Source organism: Eleutherodactylus coqui, chromosome 7 (assembly GCF_035609145.1).
Source record: "Eleutherodactylus coqui strain aEleCoq1 chromosome 7, aEleCoq1.hap1, whole genome shotgun sequence".
NCBI classification, from domain to species: domain Eukaryota; kingdom Metazoa; phylum Chordata; class Amphibia; order Anura; family Eleutherodactylidae; genus Eleutherodactylus; species Eleutherodactylus coqui.
In genome coordinates this window covers 218,606,550-218,622,720 of record NC_089843.1, presented here as the reverse complement: position 1 = coordinate 218,622,720, position 16,171 = coordinate 218,606,550, and the positions used below count along the sequence as shown (strand labels likewise).

Genomic DNA, 16,171 nt, shown 5'->3' with positions numbered 1-16,171 from the left:
TCCTGAAAACATGACCTGTTGGTGCCCCAAGGACTGGAGTTGGGAAACTCTGATCTAACACATAATTGTGCATATTTGTAATTTTACATGGCATGATATACAGGCATATAGAGATGTACGCATATATTATAACCAAAATATATATATATACGGCTATGCATGCGCCGTCATAAGGAACCCAGTGTTACCTTTCACTTTTGCCCAAGTGTCTCTTATGCAAATAGATTGGTAATAGGTTTCTCCGGCGCCATATGCTAATGATCTCCTCACCATCCAATGGGCAGTCCTCCTCAGGCCAGCAGGTGCATTGGAGGTGGAACGCATGATGTCTCCAACGGGAAGAGCTGTATGCGGCACTCAGCCAGAAAGGGGGTGGGTTTTAGCAGAATCGCCCATCGGATCGTTCGAGGCTTATTAGCAAGTATGAAACTCATTGGCCGATATTTTCGACAAATCAGACACTTTGGCAACAGATAAAGGTAACGCTGGGTTATGGCAGCACATATATAGCAGTTTATTGGGTAACTAGGCCAAATTTAGCTGACAGGCCGCCTTTGAAAATTCTTAGAAATAAAGTTGAATAAACCTCTTAAAACAGCATTTTCATCAAGTTAAGGAAAACGCAGGTGAAGCCGTGAACCATGTGAGCAGTCAGGGGGTGATGTTTGGGAATAGAAGGTCAAGCTATGAGGCATTTGTTTTGCAGGTTTTGCACAAGTATCATTGCCCAGGATGACAAGGGGAATGTGTACCATGGGAGAAACTTGGATTACTACTTTCCTGATATATTAAGAAAATTAACCATGGATTTGGATTTCATACAAAATGGGAAGGTACGGGCTGCAATTGGTGGTTTTCTTAGCTTTAGTTTATTTTTCAAATTTTTAAAGCAGAATATTGAAGACGTGTAATTTTGACTTTTTGATGCAGAATGAAAATGGCTTACTTCTGCCAGCAATTCCATATCAAAATCTGCAATGATACTCGTGAGTGTCGATGCAGAATTCTTAGAGGTGGGTTAAGGTGCGGAATGTGGAAAAATTCTGCCCGGTTTTATATTTTTATTTTTTATTTATTTTTTTGTCCCCCATGAAATAACCTTTAGGGTGAAGTCACACGAACGTATATCGGCTCGGTTTTTACGCCGAGCTGATATACGTTGTCCTCCTGTGCAGGGGGGGGGGAGGATGGAAGAGCCAGGAGCAGGAACTGAGCTCCCGCCCCCCTCTCTGCCTCCTCTCCGCCCCTCTGCACTATTTGCAATGGGAAGAGGCGGGGCGGGGTGGGGCTAAGTTCTGAGAATTAGCCTCGCCCTGTCCCACCTCTCCCCATTGCAAATAGTGCAGAGGGGCGGAGAGGAGGCAGAGAGGGGGGCGGGAGCTCAGTTCCTGCTCCTGGCTCTTCCAGCCTCCCCCCCCCCCCTGCACAAGAGGAAAACGTATATCGGCTCGGCGTGAAAACCGAGCCGATATACGTTCGTGTGGCTTCACCCTTAACCCCTTAATGACGAAGCCTGTTTGCGCCTTAGTGACGGAGCCAAATTTTGGAAATCTGACATGCGTCGTTCAACGTGGCATAACTCCGTAAAGGCTTTACATATCCCAGTGATTCTGACATTGTTTTTTCGCCACATGTTGTACTTCATTTAGATTGTAAAAAGAGACCGATATAATTTGTGTATATTTATTAAAAGTACCAATATTGGAAAAATTTTGAAAAAATTGTCATTTTTTCACATTTTCAACCGTAATATCTCAAATATGTCCAAACATACTGTACAAATTTTTGATAAGATATGTATTTCCATCTGTTTACTTTATTCTGAATGCACACTTGAAAAACTTTTGTGTTTTTTTTTTAACCATTTAGAGGACGTACAAATTTAACATTACTTTTCAGCATTTTGAGGAGCACTTTGTTTTCCTGCACCAAGCCAAGTTTGCAGAGGCTCATAAGTGTCAGAATAATAGATACACCCACAAATGACCCCATTTTAAAAACTACACCCCTTAGTGTATTCACTGAGGGGGGTCATGAGTATTTTGACCCCACCAGTTCTTTTCAGGAATTAGTTCAATTTAGGGGACAAAAAATAAAATTTCATTTTTTGCAAATATGTCATTTTAAAGACATATTTTTTTCCTATAGAGCCCATGAAAATGAGGATTTACACACCAAAATGGATACCCCCGTTTCTCCCGTGTTCAGAAACATACCCATTGTGGCCCTAATCTTATGTCTGGATGCATAACGGGAGCCAAAATGAAAGGAGTAGTCGGTGTCTTTCAGAACATAAATTTTGCTTGAAGGCGTTTTAGGCCCCATAGCACTTTTGTAGAGCTCTTGAGTGGCCAAAGCCAAAGAGAACCCCCACAAGTGACCCCATTTTGAAAACTAGACCCCTTAACGAATTTATCTAGGGGTGTACTGACCATTTTGACCCCACAGTTTTTGAATGAATTCAAGCCAAGCAAAAGGAAAAAATTGTGATTTTCATTTTTTTGTCAATTCTGTCATTTTAAAAACAGCTTTTTTTGTACAGCACACGCATGAATGAAGCCTTTCATCCCAAAATGGATACCCCTGTTTCTCCCGTGTTCAGAGACATACCCATTGTGGCCCTAATCTTATGTCTGGATGCACAATGGGGCCCAAAACGAAAGGAGTAGTCGGTGGCTTTAAGAACATAGATTTTCCTTGAAGGAGTTTTAGGCCCATAGCACTTTTGTAGAGCTCTTGAGCGGCAAAAATCAAAGAGAACCCCCACAAGTGATCCCATTTTGAAAACTAGACCCCTTAATGAATTTATCTAGGGGTGTACTGCCCATTTTGAGCCCACAGTTTTTGAATGAATTGAAGCAAAGCAAAAGGAAAAAATTGTGATTTTCGTTTTTTTGGCAATTCTGTCGTTTTAAAAACTGCTTTTCTGGTACAGCACACATATGAATGAAGACTTACACCCCTAAGTGGATACCCCTGTTTGTCCCGTGTTCAGAGACATACCCATTGTGGCCCTAATCTTTTGTCTGGATGCACAACGGGGCGCAAAATGAAAGGAGTAGTCGGTGGCTTTCAGAACAGAAATTTAGCATGAAGGTGATTTAGACCCCATTGCACACTTGTAGAGCCCTTGAGCGGCCAAAACGACAGAGAACCCGCACAAATGATCCCATTTTGAAAACTAGACCCTTAACGAATTAATCTAGGGGTGTACTGTGTATTTTTACCCTACAATTTTTGAATAAATCTAAGCAAAGCAGTAGGAAAAAAAATACAATTTTCATTTTTTTGTCAGTTGTATCAATTTAAAAACTGTTTTTTTTTGTACAGCACACATAGGAATGAAGTCTTTCACCCCAAAATGGATACCCCTGTTTGTCCCGTGTTCAGAACCATACCCCTTGTGGCCCTAATCTACTTAAAGGACGCATGGCTAGGCCTATAATGGAAGGAGCACCCGTTGGATTTTAGGGTACAACGGAATAAATTCCAGGCCCCATTGCCCTCTTATAGAGTCATTGAGCGTCCAAAACTATAAAGACCCCCACAAATATCCCCATTTTAAAAACTAGACCCCTTAACAAATTCATCTAGGGGTGTACTGCGTATTTTGACCACACAGTATTTGAATAAATTTCAGCAAAGCAGAAGAAAAAAATTACAACTTTCATTTTTTTGGCAATTTTGTCAATTTAAAAACTTTTTTTTTTGTACAGTTTACATAGGAATGAAGACCTTCACCCCAAAATGGATCCCCCCGTTTGTCCCGTGTTCAAAAACATACCCATTGTGGCCCTAATCTACTTACAGGAAACATGGCAAGGCCTGTAATGGAGGGAACACCAGTTGGATTGCAGGGCATAACTGAATAAATTCCAGGCCCCATTGCTCATTTGTACGGAATAAAAATTGACTCCCTAAAATCCCCCCCCCCCCCCCCCACGCCCTTTTCGGCGTTCCCCAAATCTTAGATAAAAGTAATAATGTGAACTGTGTGGTATTTCCAAAGACGGGTAATTATGGAGGCTGGTTGGGATGGGCACATGGGGCAATAAAACCGGGTGTCCCCCCTCCTCATGCTTTTTGGGAGTCATTTTTTGACCTCAGTGGCGGGGATGGGATGTAAAAAGTGGCGCTCTGTGAGTCTCCGTAAGCTTGATGAGGTGCGGCGGTCTCACACAGAAGGCGCTCAACAAGCTGCTCCTGGAACTGCATGAAGGCGAGCGTTCCCGGGGCTTCTTGTAAATTGCATATCACAGGTAGCGGTCTGAATAACGCCGGGCTCACGCAGCCGTATGGGGAATCCGCTTGTGGAGGCCCACAGCGGATCCCAGCTGTGAGCCCGGCTGTGACCCTGCGTACGGCCGCGTAATGTACTGCGCATAACTGCGTACTTACACGGGCGGTCATGCGCAGTACACTTTTTTTTTTGTTGTTTGTATTTCCCGCACCGTCGCTTAGCGATGACACGGGTACCCGCAGCCCGTATACAAGGTAGTTGCGTATGGGCTGCTGGTATATCCATGACCATGGAGCACAATGGGCTCTATGTTGCGGATATCCGCGGTAAAATAGAACCTGCTGCGTTCTCTTTTCTGCGAGTGGATTACGCAATTCCAACCCACTAATGTGAGCGGAATTGTGTAATCCAATGCGATTGATCTGCGTATTACCGCTAATCAAACGCATGCGGAATCCGTAATTCCTATCCGGTCATGTGAGACCGGCCAAAGGTAGATCGCTACCTTTTTATCACGTGACCGGGGACCGCTCAACGAAGCCACCCTTCTCTGCTCCAGGCTCTTGGTGACTGTTGGTCGCCGAGAGCAAGGAGATATTAAGTTTCCTGGGCTCCCCGACTCCTGCGCATGTGTCCGGTGTTTTGCCGGCGGTCGCATGCGCAGAATACGGGAAAGTTCACGGAAGAAGATTGCGTCGGGGTGTAAATATGGAGACCTCCGGTAAAAATTTTTATCTCCTCTCACCGATCGCATCAGTGAGGGGAGATGAAGCTTCACCTTTTTTTAACTTTTACGTGATCGCCATTATTCTTTGGATAACAGCGAACACGTGATCAGGAACCGCTCACCGCGGCCCCCCGTGAAATCTCCAGGCTCTCGGCTAAGTTTTGTAGCCAGGAGCAGGGAGATTTTAAAAAACCACGGCTTTTGCGCATGCGCCTGCCACATTGGTGACGGGCGCGTGCGCAGAAGCTGGGGTGAGGTCCACGGATAAATCCGCAGGCCTTAGGTACGTCATTTCATCCTCCCTCACGGATATGATCCGTGGGGGGAGATGAAACGCAAGCTTTTTTTAACTTTTTAAAACTTTTTTTTTACTTTTTGCCCTTTTTTTTTTTTACCTTTTACCCCTTTTTTTATTTTTATTTTTTTACTTTTTGCACATTTTTTTTACTTTACATGATCACTGTCATCCATTGGATGACAGTGATCATGTCCCTGGTGACATCCCTCTGCTCTTGGCTACACATGGCAGCCAGGAGCAGAGCAATTTTGAATTTCCCGGGGCTCGAGCCCCTCTGTGCACGCGCCCGATGTCAATCATCGGGCGCGCATGCGCAGACGGGGATTTCGGGTCCCGGGACATCGCAGAGGACCGGGGGTGAGTATCTTCACCTCCCCTCATGGATCCGATCCATGAGGGGAGGTGAAACTTTACTTTTGTTTTACTTTTTCTACTTTTTCGCGATCACCGCTATCGCAATGGATAGCGGTGATCACGGGCCCGGGGACCGCTCACAGTGGTCCCCGGTAACACCTCCTGGTTCCCGGCTACCTTCAGGAGCCGGGAGCCAGGAGATTTTAAATTTGCCGGGGACACCCGGGCTTTTGCGCGTGCGCGTGACGTCATCGTCAGGCGCGCATGCGCAGAAGGCCGCCGGCGGGTCCGGGAGGACCAGATCTCCGGGGGACACCGCCGACAAGCCGTGTGAGTATTTTCAGCTGCCGTGATGGATCCGATCCATCATAGCAGCTGAATTACTACTTTTTTACACTGTTTTGTTTACTTTTTTGCGATCAGCGCTATTCATTTTATAGCGCCGATCGCAATGCCGGGGGGGACTGCCCGCATCCTGGGATGACAGCTCCATGCTGTCGGCTACCTGCGGGCACCGACAGCATGGAGCTGTCACGTCCTCAGGCAAGTGGGCATCAATCCAAAGAGGATGCATAAAACTACGTCCTCTAGGATTAAGGCCCACTTTCTGAGGACGTAGTTTCCCGATGGGGCAGTCGTTAAGGGGTTAAGGGTTTTGAGGAATTTTAAAACGTTAAATTATTGATAGCCTATCATCAGGATAAGTCATCAATAAGTGATCGCAGTTTTACCTAGCAGGCGCCGTCTGGGTCCCTCCCGATGGTCTCCGCAGTTTCGGCAGGCTTACCTGCAGTTCTCAGCGCCGACAGAACATCACTTGCTGGTAATGTGGTTGCCTCCAGCAAGAGATTGCTCTGATTGGCTGAGCTGCGGCGCTCGATGAACCAATCACAGCCCCAGATCTCTCATTGCAGATTGCCTATCAAGCCATGCCTGTGGTATGGCTTAATAAATTGCCTGCAGATCGCGGTATGATGTAATGCTGTAGCATCATACCACCATCTGACAGGCAATCTGTTATTGCAGAAGCGATTCAACCAAGTTCTTGTCCCCTATGGGGACTAAAAAAAAATGTAGAAATTAGTTTTAATATAGGAAAAAAAAAGATAAAGGGTAATTAAAAGTTTTTTGAAAAGAAAAAAACCCCTTTTGCCATATTTGTATGTCTTTAAGCACATAGAGATATCTGCGAATCAGGTTTTTTTCTTCAACAATAACATATTCCTGTTCCTTTTTAGGTTGCATACACAGGAACAACCTTTTTAGGCTATGTTGGACTGTGGACTGGTCAACGGCCGTATAGGTTTACTATATCTGGTGATGCAAGAGGTATGTAGCTGAGTTTTTAGATTCTATAATGTATTATTAGGCCACGTTCACTCGGGACGATTTTGGAGACCCAATTTCCCGTGTGTGTTGTCTTTGTATGTACATATATAATTTTCACAGCATTTTTAAAAGTGCGTTATTTACGGGCTTTTATTACATGGTGCATTTTTTTCTAATTACAGCATGCTCTAGATTGAGTCTTTGTGGTACTATCATATATGTGCTTTTCTGTACTAAGCCCTTCACAGAATAGACCTATAATAAAACGATCAATTTTTATTCCTTTTAAAAACAGGGCACGAAAAAGAAAGTCACATATACTTATTTTGATTCGTCTCTGATGGATACATTTTTTTAAATCGATAGTTCATACATTGATTTTTTGGGGTATCTGGTTCATACGCTCGTGTGAAAGAGGCCTTACACTGAGAAATATTACCGCCACCCGTCCTCCCCTTACTGAGCCAAATCATTGCCGAGCAGGCACCATCCTTACTTCTCACCATATAGCCATTGTTGTCATTATCTCATGTGCCGCACAGTCTGTTCTTTTAGGTTACATGGATTTTGACTTAATCTAGCTGCAAATTATCATTTGTACATGTTTTTAGAGAAATCATCAGTGCAGGTTGTTAAAATTGCCTATAAATCTATATATATAAAGCAGAAAGCCCTCACTCACTCACTCACTCACTCCCTGACTCACTGACTGACTCGCCAAAAGTTCTCCAACTTCCCGATGTCGTAGAAACATGAATTTTGGCACGAGCATAGATTATCTCCAAAATAGGAAAAGTTAATGGGTCCCAACTCGATTATTCAATTCTAGCGCAAAAGAATTGCCGTCGAAATTTAACGTACATAATCTAAATCTCTCACTTCCCAATGTCATAGAAACTTAAAACTTGGCACGGGCATTAATTATGTCATAAATAGGAAAAGCTATTGGGTCCCAACTCGATTATTCAATTCTATGCGCAAAAGAATTAGCGTCCAAATTTTACGTACGGAATCTAATTTTCTCACTTTCCGGTGTCATAGAAACTCGAAATTTGGCACGGGCATTGATTGTCATAAATAGGAAAAGCTAATGGGTCCCACCTCGATTGTTCAATTCTAAGTGCAAAAGAATTAGCGTCCAAATTTTACATATGAAATCTAATTCTCTCACTTCCTGATGTCATTTTATATGAAGGAAACATCGCATGGTTACCTCCCCGTGGTGTTTCCTGGGTAACACAGAGAACTATGCAAAATGGTGAACATGTGTTTTTCCTCAGTATCTCTAAAGTAACCACGACTTCATAAGATTTTCCGTGTGAACACCAGATAAACACCAGTACCAAATTAACTCGGGCGAAGCCGGGCATATCAGCTAGTCGTTTATAATTTCAAATGCATCTTGTACTGATCGTTAGTCGCATTTAATGTTTTTCTTAATAATAATGGAGGCAGCCAACAATGAACACCAGACTGACATTTGTACGGGCTAGGAATCCTAGGATTGTGAATGCAGCTGTGGACTTTAATAGAGTCTAATAGAATTGGTATAAGACAATAAATGGATTGCGTTTATAAAGTTACAGCTTTCATGGGGATTATTATATTGTGACTCTACATTGCAATGATAAAGTTTATACTAAGAAGGTAAAATTAATTGTCAGCAATTCTTTAACTTCAGAGCGTGGGGAGTGGTGGAAAAATGCAATTTCAGCTTTTTTCAAACACAGTTCTCCGGTCAGCTGGTTAATACGAGATGTAAGTACAAGTGTGTGTGTTGGGGGGGGGGGTAAATACATGCTCTGTGTAAAATAAAAATCCCACATTTTAGAAGAAATTGTCATTTTGCTGCAAAACTCGTCCTGCAGCTACAACTCCGGCAGATATGCAAATAATTAAAGTTGTGGAGTGATTAGATGGACGGTCTTGTCACCTGAGGCCCTAAAAGGGGTTCCCTTGGCCTATAAAGAAGCTCTCAGATGCTAGTCGTATAGTGACCTGTTCTTCTGCTTGTGTAGAGCTTGTTGGCCACTAGACACCTCTACAATGCAGAGAAGGGATTTCACCCCGTTACTAGAGTCTGAGAGGGGCGCACTATTGGGATGTGAGAAGCCGGATGTTCGAGTCCACAAACTGCTAGCCCCTTGGAGCCTCCATGCCCGCCCATATCACGTCTTGCATCCAAGCAAGAGGTGGTACAATAGGGTACTAGAGCCTCCATGCCAGCCCATATCACATCTTGTATCCAAGCTAGAGGGGGTACAACAGGGTACTAGAGCCTCTTTGCCCGCCCATATTACATCTTGTATACAAGCTTGAGGTGCTACAACAGGGTACTAGAGCCTCCATGCCCACCTGTATCACATCTTGTATCTAAGGTAGAGGCGGTACAACAGGGTACTAAAGCCTCCATGCCCACCTGTATCACATCTTGTATCTAAGGTAGAGGTGGTACAACAGGGTACTAGAGCCTCCATGCCCACCCTTCTCACATCTTGTATCTAAGGTAGAGGCGGTACAACAGGGTACTAGAGCCTCCATGCCCACCTGTATCACATCTTGTATCTAAGGTAGAGGCGGTACAACAGGGTACTAGAGCCTCCATGCCCACCTGTATCACATCTTGTATCTAAGGTAGAGGCGGTACAACAGGGTACTAGAGCCTCCATGCCCACCTGTATCACATCTTGTATCTAAGGTAGAGGTGGTACAACAGGGTACTAGAGCCTCCATGCCCACCCGTATCACATCTTGTATTTAAGGTAGAGGCGGTACAACGGGGTATTAGAGCCTCCATGCCCACCTGTATCACATCTTGTATCTAAGGTAGAGGCGGTACAACAGGGTACTAGAGCCTCCATGCCCACCTGTATCACATCTTGTATCTAAGGTAGAGGCGGTACAACAGGGTACTAGAGCCTCCATGCCCACCTGTATCACATCTTCTATCTAAGGTAGAGGCGGTACAACAGGGTACTAGAGCCTCCATGCCCACCCGTATCACATCTTGTATCTAAGGTAGAGGCGGTACAACAGGGTACTAGAGCCTCCATGCCCACCCGTATCACATCTTGTATTTAAGGTAGAGGCGGTACAACGGGGTATTAGAGCCTCCATGCCCACCCGTATCACATCTTGTATCTAAGGTAGAGGCGGTACAACAGGGTACTAGAGCCTCCATGCCCACCTGTATCACATCTTGTATCTAAGGTAGAGGCGGTACAACAGGGTACTAGAGCCTCCATGCCCACCTGTATCACATCTTGTATCTAAGGTAGAGGCGGTACAACAGGGTACTAGAGCCTCCATGCCCACCTGTATCACATCTTGTATCTAAGGTAGAGGCGGTACAACAGGGTACTAGAGCCTCCATGCCCACCTGTATCACATCTTGTATCTAAGGTAGAGGCGGTACAACAGGGTACTAGAGCCTCCATGCCCACCTGTATCACATCTTCTATCTAAGGTAGAGGCGGTACAACAGGGTACTAGAGCCTCCATGCCTGCCCTTCTCACATCTTGTATCCAAGCTAGAGGCAGTACAACAGGGTACTAGAGCCTCCCTTCAAGGGGTCAGTTTTCCACAATAAATTTGCCCTGATCTTGTACTCTCTTATATTAATGTTACAATCGCACAGAGATTAATTTCTCTCCAACAACCCCTAGGTGCTCGCCCTTTTTATTGACACTGAGTGTATAATGGTTGCACTGAGTCTTCCAGAAGTAGCAGCTCTCTCTCTAGAAGCTCAGGCTAATAAAGCGGGGTCCTGAGCGCAGGAGCCGATAATTGTATTTAACCCGGTAGAACAACTTGTCCATAAATGGCTTCCTTGTTTCACCAGTAGAAAAAATACCAGGGTCTAGCAAGTATCACTTTTATTTTGACTTGCAAATCATTGCTTTAGTTATAAGTTTATGGTTTAATTATTAAAACTCCAAGCCCGGTATTAAGGTTAAATGAAGGGGATCCGATTTGTGTTTTTCCACATGGAAAGCTCTAATAGTGTTATGGTACACCTGGCTTAGATCGTGTGTGGAGTAGGGATGAGCGAGTATACTCGCTAAGGCACTACTCGCTCGAGTAATGTGCTTTAGCCGAGTATCTCCATGCTCGTCCCTGAAGATTCGGGAGCCGCCGCAGGTGACAGGTGAGTCGCGGCGGGGAGCAGGGGAGAGCGGGCGGGAGAGAGGGAGAGAGAGATCTCCAATCCGTTGCTCCCCACTCTCCCCCGCAGCTCCCCGCCCCGCGCCGCCCCCGAATCTTCATAACTGAGTTAGCATTGCAAAGTAATCGAAGCCAGATGAATTCAATGACAATTATTTGATTTTCATAGGGCTTGTCCCGGGTGAATTCCCTTTCTATGCACCATACAAAGATTTGGGAATGTCATAGAAGGATATCCTCTGATTGGAGCACCTCTTTGATGACCTAAGAGCAAGAGCAGATCTTTTAGATTCAACATGGCTATGTATTACATGGTTTCTTATGTATTTGAATAGGCATCATTGTAAACTAAATTTACCTGGAAACATCGGCTGCAGAAGAGGTTAATGCCTGCACAGATTGTTAGGGTGCTATTACACTTATCTCTCTATAGCGACACCTATTGGAAGGCAGCATTTCTTCAATTCAATGTGAGACTTTGTATCAAGCCTTGCAACAATAACTGGGTATTGCGGGCCAAGGCCAGAATCTTCTCCATAAGGAGAAGATAACCATACACAGACAGCTGTTTCGGTTGATTGCCCCTTATCAGTTTGCAGTAGGTTTTTGAATGGGCTAGTGAGAGGTCTATAGACACGGGTCAAGAAGGGTATTGTTTCTCCTTACAGAGAGCACCTAAACGGATGAGGAGCGTTCACTACAAAACAGCTGTCTGTGCATAGTTGTTTATTCCTTATGGAGAAGATTCTGGCTTTCGCTCACAGTTGCCAGTTATTGTTACAAGGCTTGTTTAAAGGTCTGACATTGATTTGCAGGAAAGCTGCCTTCCAATAGGTGGTGCTGTAGAGGTATTGTTCCATCTTACTATTTGCATATTTCCCAGAGGAGCATAGATGGCTTTATAAGTCTCCTCACACCTTCTAGGTGCTCTCCATAAGGAAAAACGATACCCGCCCTGACCCCCTCCTACAAAGCGCCAGGGAGGAACGCTGCAGTTTAATAGCAGCCTTGAAAAGCTATGTTGCTCAGCTGATCACTGTGTGAAGTTCTCCATATGGAACAACCCCTTTATGACCAAAGTAGTGAGTGTGGCCACTTATTGATTTCTATTCATTTGCACATGTTTTATTGCCAGGCACTGAATAATGATAACGACTTTGAGGCTGCAGCTCTACGACTTTCCAAGACACCAATCATTGCTGAGACATATTATATTATAGGTGGCACACAGCCAAAAGAAGGACTGGTGATCACCAGAAACAGAGATGGCCCGGCTGATCTCTGGCCTTTGGATCCTTTAAGAAGCGAGTGAGTGCATTCAGTACTGCCTGTTGTTTCGGCGCACTTTCTGTAAACTTTGTGATAACTGTATTTTGCATTTTGTTTAATCCAATTTACGCGTGATATTTGGCAGTCATTTGGTTTGAGTTTCGATTATATATTTTCAGAAATGCCGTGCCATTCACTGTATTTCTGTAGAAAATGTCCAATACAACATATGATTAGATTATTTCTTGTAGCTTCACCATGCAACTTCGGCATGTCACATGCTGCAGTACTTGCTCTAGCCAGCAGATGGCGCCATTGTATAATAGCAGAAAGAGAAAGCCCCCTACTAAACCCTGAATCCAAAATTGGATTGCAAAGGGTTAAGAGAGGATGAGTCTTGGAAATGTAGCCTACTTTCACACGGGATGTATATGCTGCCGAATGCTGCAGAATTTCCGGCATACAAGCCACAGAGTTTTGAAATCCCAACTAAATGAATGAGTTTTAGTAATTTTTCATCTACACGGAATGGAAAATATCCACTGTGCGTGTCTTGCAGATTTCAGGACTATTTATCGACTGCCCTAAGGAAATTTTGCAGTGGATATTCTTCAGTGTATCCGTCCCGTGTGAACACGGCATAAAGAAGCAACTCAAAACCAACCAACAACATACATTCCCTTTTAAAAGATTCCATTTGCACTGTCCGCTCGAAAGGGCTGTCCGAACTGCAGCCATGATGTTATAGAGCAGGAGGAACGGGGTAGACTGATATAGAGTTTTATGATTCAGTATCATTTATATCTCTGCACATCCTGAGCTGATCAGCCCATTAGGCGGTCCAGTGATTTGACAGCTGTTTGTGTATAACTGCACATACAGGTAGGGCTGCTAATCACTGATGGGACCGCCCATTGGAGTGTTCAGATCAGAACAAGCAGGGATGAAAAGGAATAAAATTATCCGGAAACTTTCTCGTCTGTATCATTGGGGGACACACAAAGACCTTAGGTATAGCTTCTGCCACTAGGGGGCTAAGCATAAAATGTGTTCACTCCTCCTAATAGCTATACCCCTCCCGCAGGCAGAAGCTAGCTCAGTTTTTCGCTTAGTGTCTGAAGGAGGCGGACCTTCTTGCTCTGCAGGTCTTTTTTTTTTTTTTTTCTCTTTTCTAGCTGGGTATCGGGGATGAGCTAACATCCCTTATGGTCCTCAAGTGGGGAGGGGGTGAGCAGTGCTGCACCAGACAGCATGGTTACCCGCTCCTTCAAGACAAAAAAGTGGAACAGAACAGCACTAACCACTCTGTCTCCCACCAGCCATGGGGTCATCTGCGGTTCCTGACTTCTCCCCCCACTACCAGCACATTTTTTCATTGTATGCTTGTCACCATGTAGTTAACCCTTTCCAATCCACTGTCTGACGTCTGAAGACATTATGATTTAAGGCTGTACATCTCTGATGTTGGAAGACGTCCGTCAGGGTTCTCTTACTGTATATTGCCAGCCTCTCTGCTGTCGGAGCCTATCCAACGTGTCACCTCATGCAGTACTGGCTTTAGTCAGCATATAGCGTCGTTATATAACGGCAAAAAAGAGTAAGCCCCCCTAGGAAAACCAGGATACAAATTGGATTGGAAAGGGTTAAATAGCCACAGGCCGGACTACTTGACTAACCCGACCTCAGCGCCAGGGTGGCGTTTTTTTCCCCACCTGGATGGCCCTGTGGGACAGGGGCTGGGTCTGAAGGATTTGAGGCCTGCTGTCTACTTCATGTGCAGCTCGTGCTTCCCACTTACCCATGTCGATGTGCCATAGTCCTGCCTCTTCCATGCCCAATCAACCTCAGTGTGATTCCGGGCTCGGGTTGAGCTTTGCTTAGCAGCTAGTCCCCTCCGGCCATCCTTTGCGCAGTGTCCGAGTCTAGGATGACAGACGGACGGGACGGCCAGAGCCACATACTACGTGCGCTCTCGCTGTAATACGAGATTACATCCAGCAGGGAATATCTCGTCTTACGGACAACAGGTTTGGACTAATTGTCAGCATTGCTCCAGGCTTGCTGAGACCTGTGGTACCTTCCATAGAGAAAGAGTACTGTACACAGGCATTCTCCATACACTTCGCCCCTCATGTCTGCTCCGGACTGGGTTGAGCCTTGCCCCGGTAGCTCCCCTGTTGCCCCCTCCTGCAGTTCCCTGCAGCCAGACGTACCGCAGTGGACGAGTCCAGACCATTTGTTCTCTCGCTACAATAAGAGTTTACATCCAGCAGAGGATATCCCGTCTTACGGACAACTGTGTTCGAACTATTGGGCAGCATTACTCCGGACTTGCTGAGACCTGTAGTACCTTCCCTAGAGAAAGAGTAATTGCACAGGGTGTCTCTGGAATCCTCGCTCCCCATATCTGCTCCGGGCCGGGTTGAGCCTTGCCTATCGGTAGCTTCCTGGTTGCCCCCTCCTGCAGTTCACTGCAGCCAGACGTACCGCAGTGCCTGGTCCAGGATGACATGCGGTCAGGGGCCGTCCAGAGCCACATACTATGTGCGCTCTCGCTACAGTACAAGATTGCATCCAGCCGGAGAATATCTCGTCTTACGAATGACAGTGTTTGGACTAGTTGTCTACATTGCTCTGGCCTTGCTGAGACTTGTGGTACCTTCCTTTGGAAGAGCACAGGGATTCGCAGGACTCATCGCTCCTAATCTCTGCTCCGGTCCGGGTTGAGCCTTGCCTAACGGCTCTCTGGGGGGTTGCTGTCTCTGCAGGCAGCCTTAGCACAGTTTCCATGTCGAAAATGGCATACATGAGACACATACTATGGGCGCTCCCGTTACCGTACGAGATTACATCCAGTCGGAACTTTTTTGTATTCTGAACAAACTTTTTCAAACTGGTTATCAGCAGTACTCCGGGCTTGCTGACTCTTGTGGTACTTTCCTTATGGGAAGAGTACTGTGCACAGAAAGTCTGTGGTTACATAGCTGCTCGGCTCCAGAACAGGTGTTTCACCTTACTGCTAGCCCCCCTATGGTGGCCCGCCTGCAGTTTCCTTGCATGCAGCTGTAGCACTATCCCCACTTACAGGTGAGACGCAGACTGCGGCTGCCCAGAGGCGTATACTATGGGCGCTCCACCACACTGGTCAGTCAAAGAATATCCTGTCTAACAGACAAGACAGCCTTGTTCTGTTTAATTATAGTGGTAGTTCGGGGGTTCACCCTCCTACAGGGAGTCTGGGTAATAAAATTCTAAGTACAGCACCAACACCACACGGAGGTCTGGTATAGTTTCTCACACGGGACATGGCTCTAGGCTGTGTTTTATTACAGATTACATGAGATCTTATACCCTTTGTCCCATCACCATCAGGGGGTGATGATCTCATAACCATATATGGGCAGTCCGGATTTCCGGCCTGAGACAGTGAGGCGCCTCTGACTTATGTACAGAAAATCACATATTTAATTAACTCCAGTGCAAAGAATCACCCACTCAATTCTAAGAAAGCGGCCAAGCATGCATTCTCCATATATGGGAAGTCCGTATTTCCGGCCTGAAACAGTGAAAATTATGTACATAGTGGAACATCTTGATATCTTGCTTCTGGGAAAACAGCCAAGTACACGCGGCCTTGTGTCTGGTTCCGTATCTTCTCTGAATTTCTAGAACATCTCTCTCAGCCTTGCAAAGCCTTGGAATATCTGATGTAAGGCGACATATGTTTTTTCTCATTTGGAATTGAATAAAACTTGCATATAGGTATAAAAGTATAAAGAACATATGGCA

At 45.3% G+C, this 16,171-nt stretch overlaps 1 protein-coding gene across 3 annotated transcripts in view; it reads left to right on the top strand.

The window, feature by feature from the left end:
* Positions 1–16,171, top strand: part of NAAA (N-acylethanolamine acid amidase) — a 46,402-nt gene that overhangs the window by 8,686 nt on the left and 21,545 nt on the right. For all 3 annotated transcript variants that reach the window (XR_010785861.1, XM_066574401.1, XM_066574402.1), the window contains exons 3-6: positions 707–833; positions 6,858–6,948; positions 8,630–8,706; positions 12,249–12,421. Coding sequence is in view for 2 of the 3 variants with exons in the window: in XM_066574401.1 (XP_066430498.1) it covers positions 707–833; positions 6,858–6,948; positions 8,630–8,706; positions 12,249–12,421 (468 nt within the window). In the remaining variant the exon portion in view is untranslated. The remainder of the gene's footprint in view (positions 1–706; positions 834–6,857; positions 6,949–8,629; positions 8,707–12,248; positions 12,422–16,171) is intronic.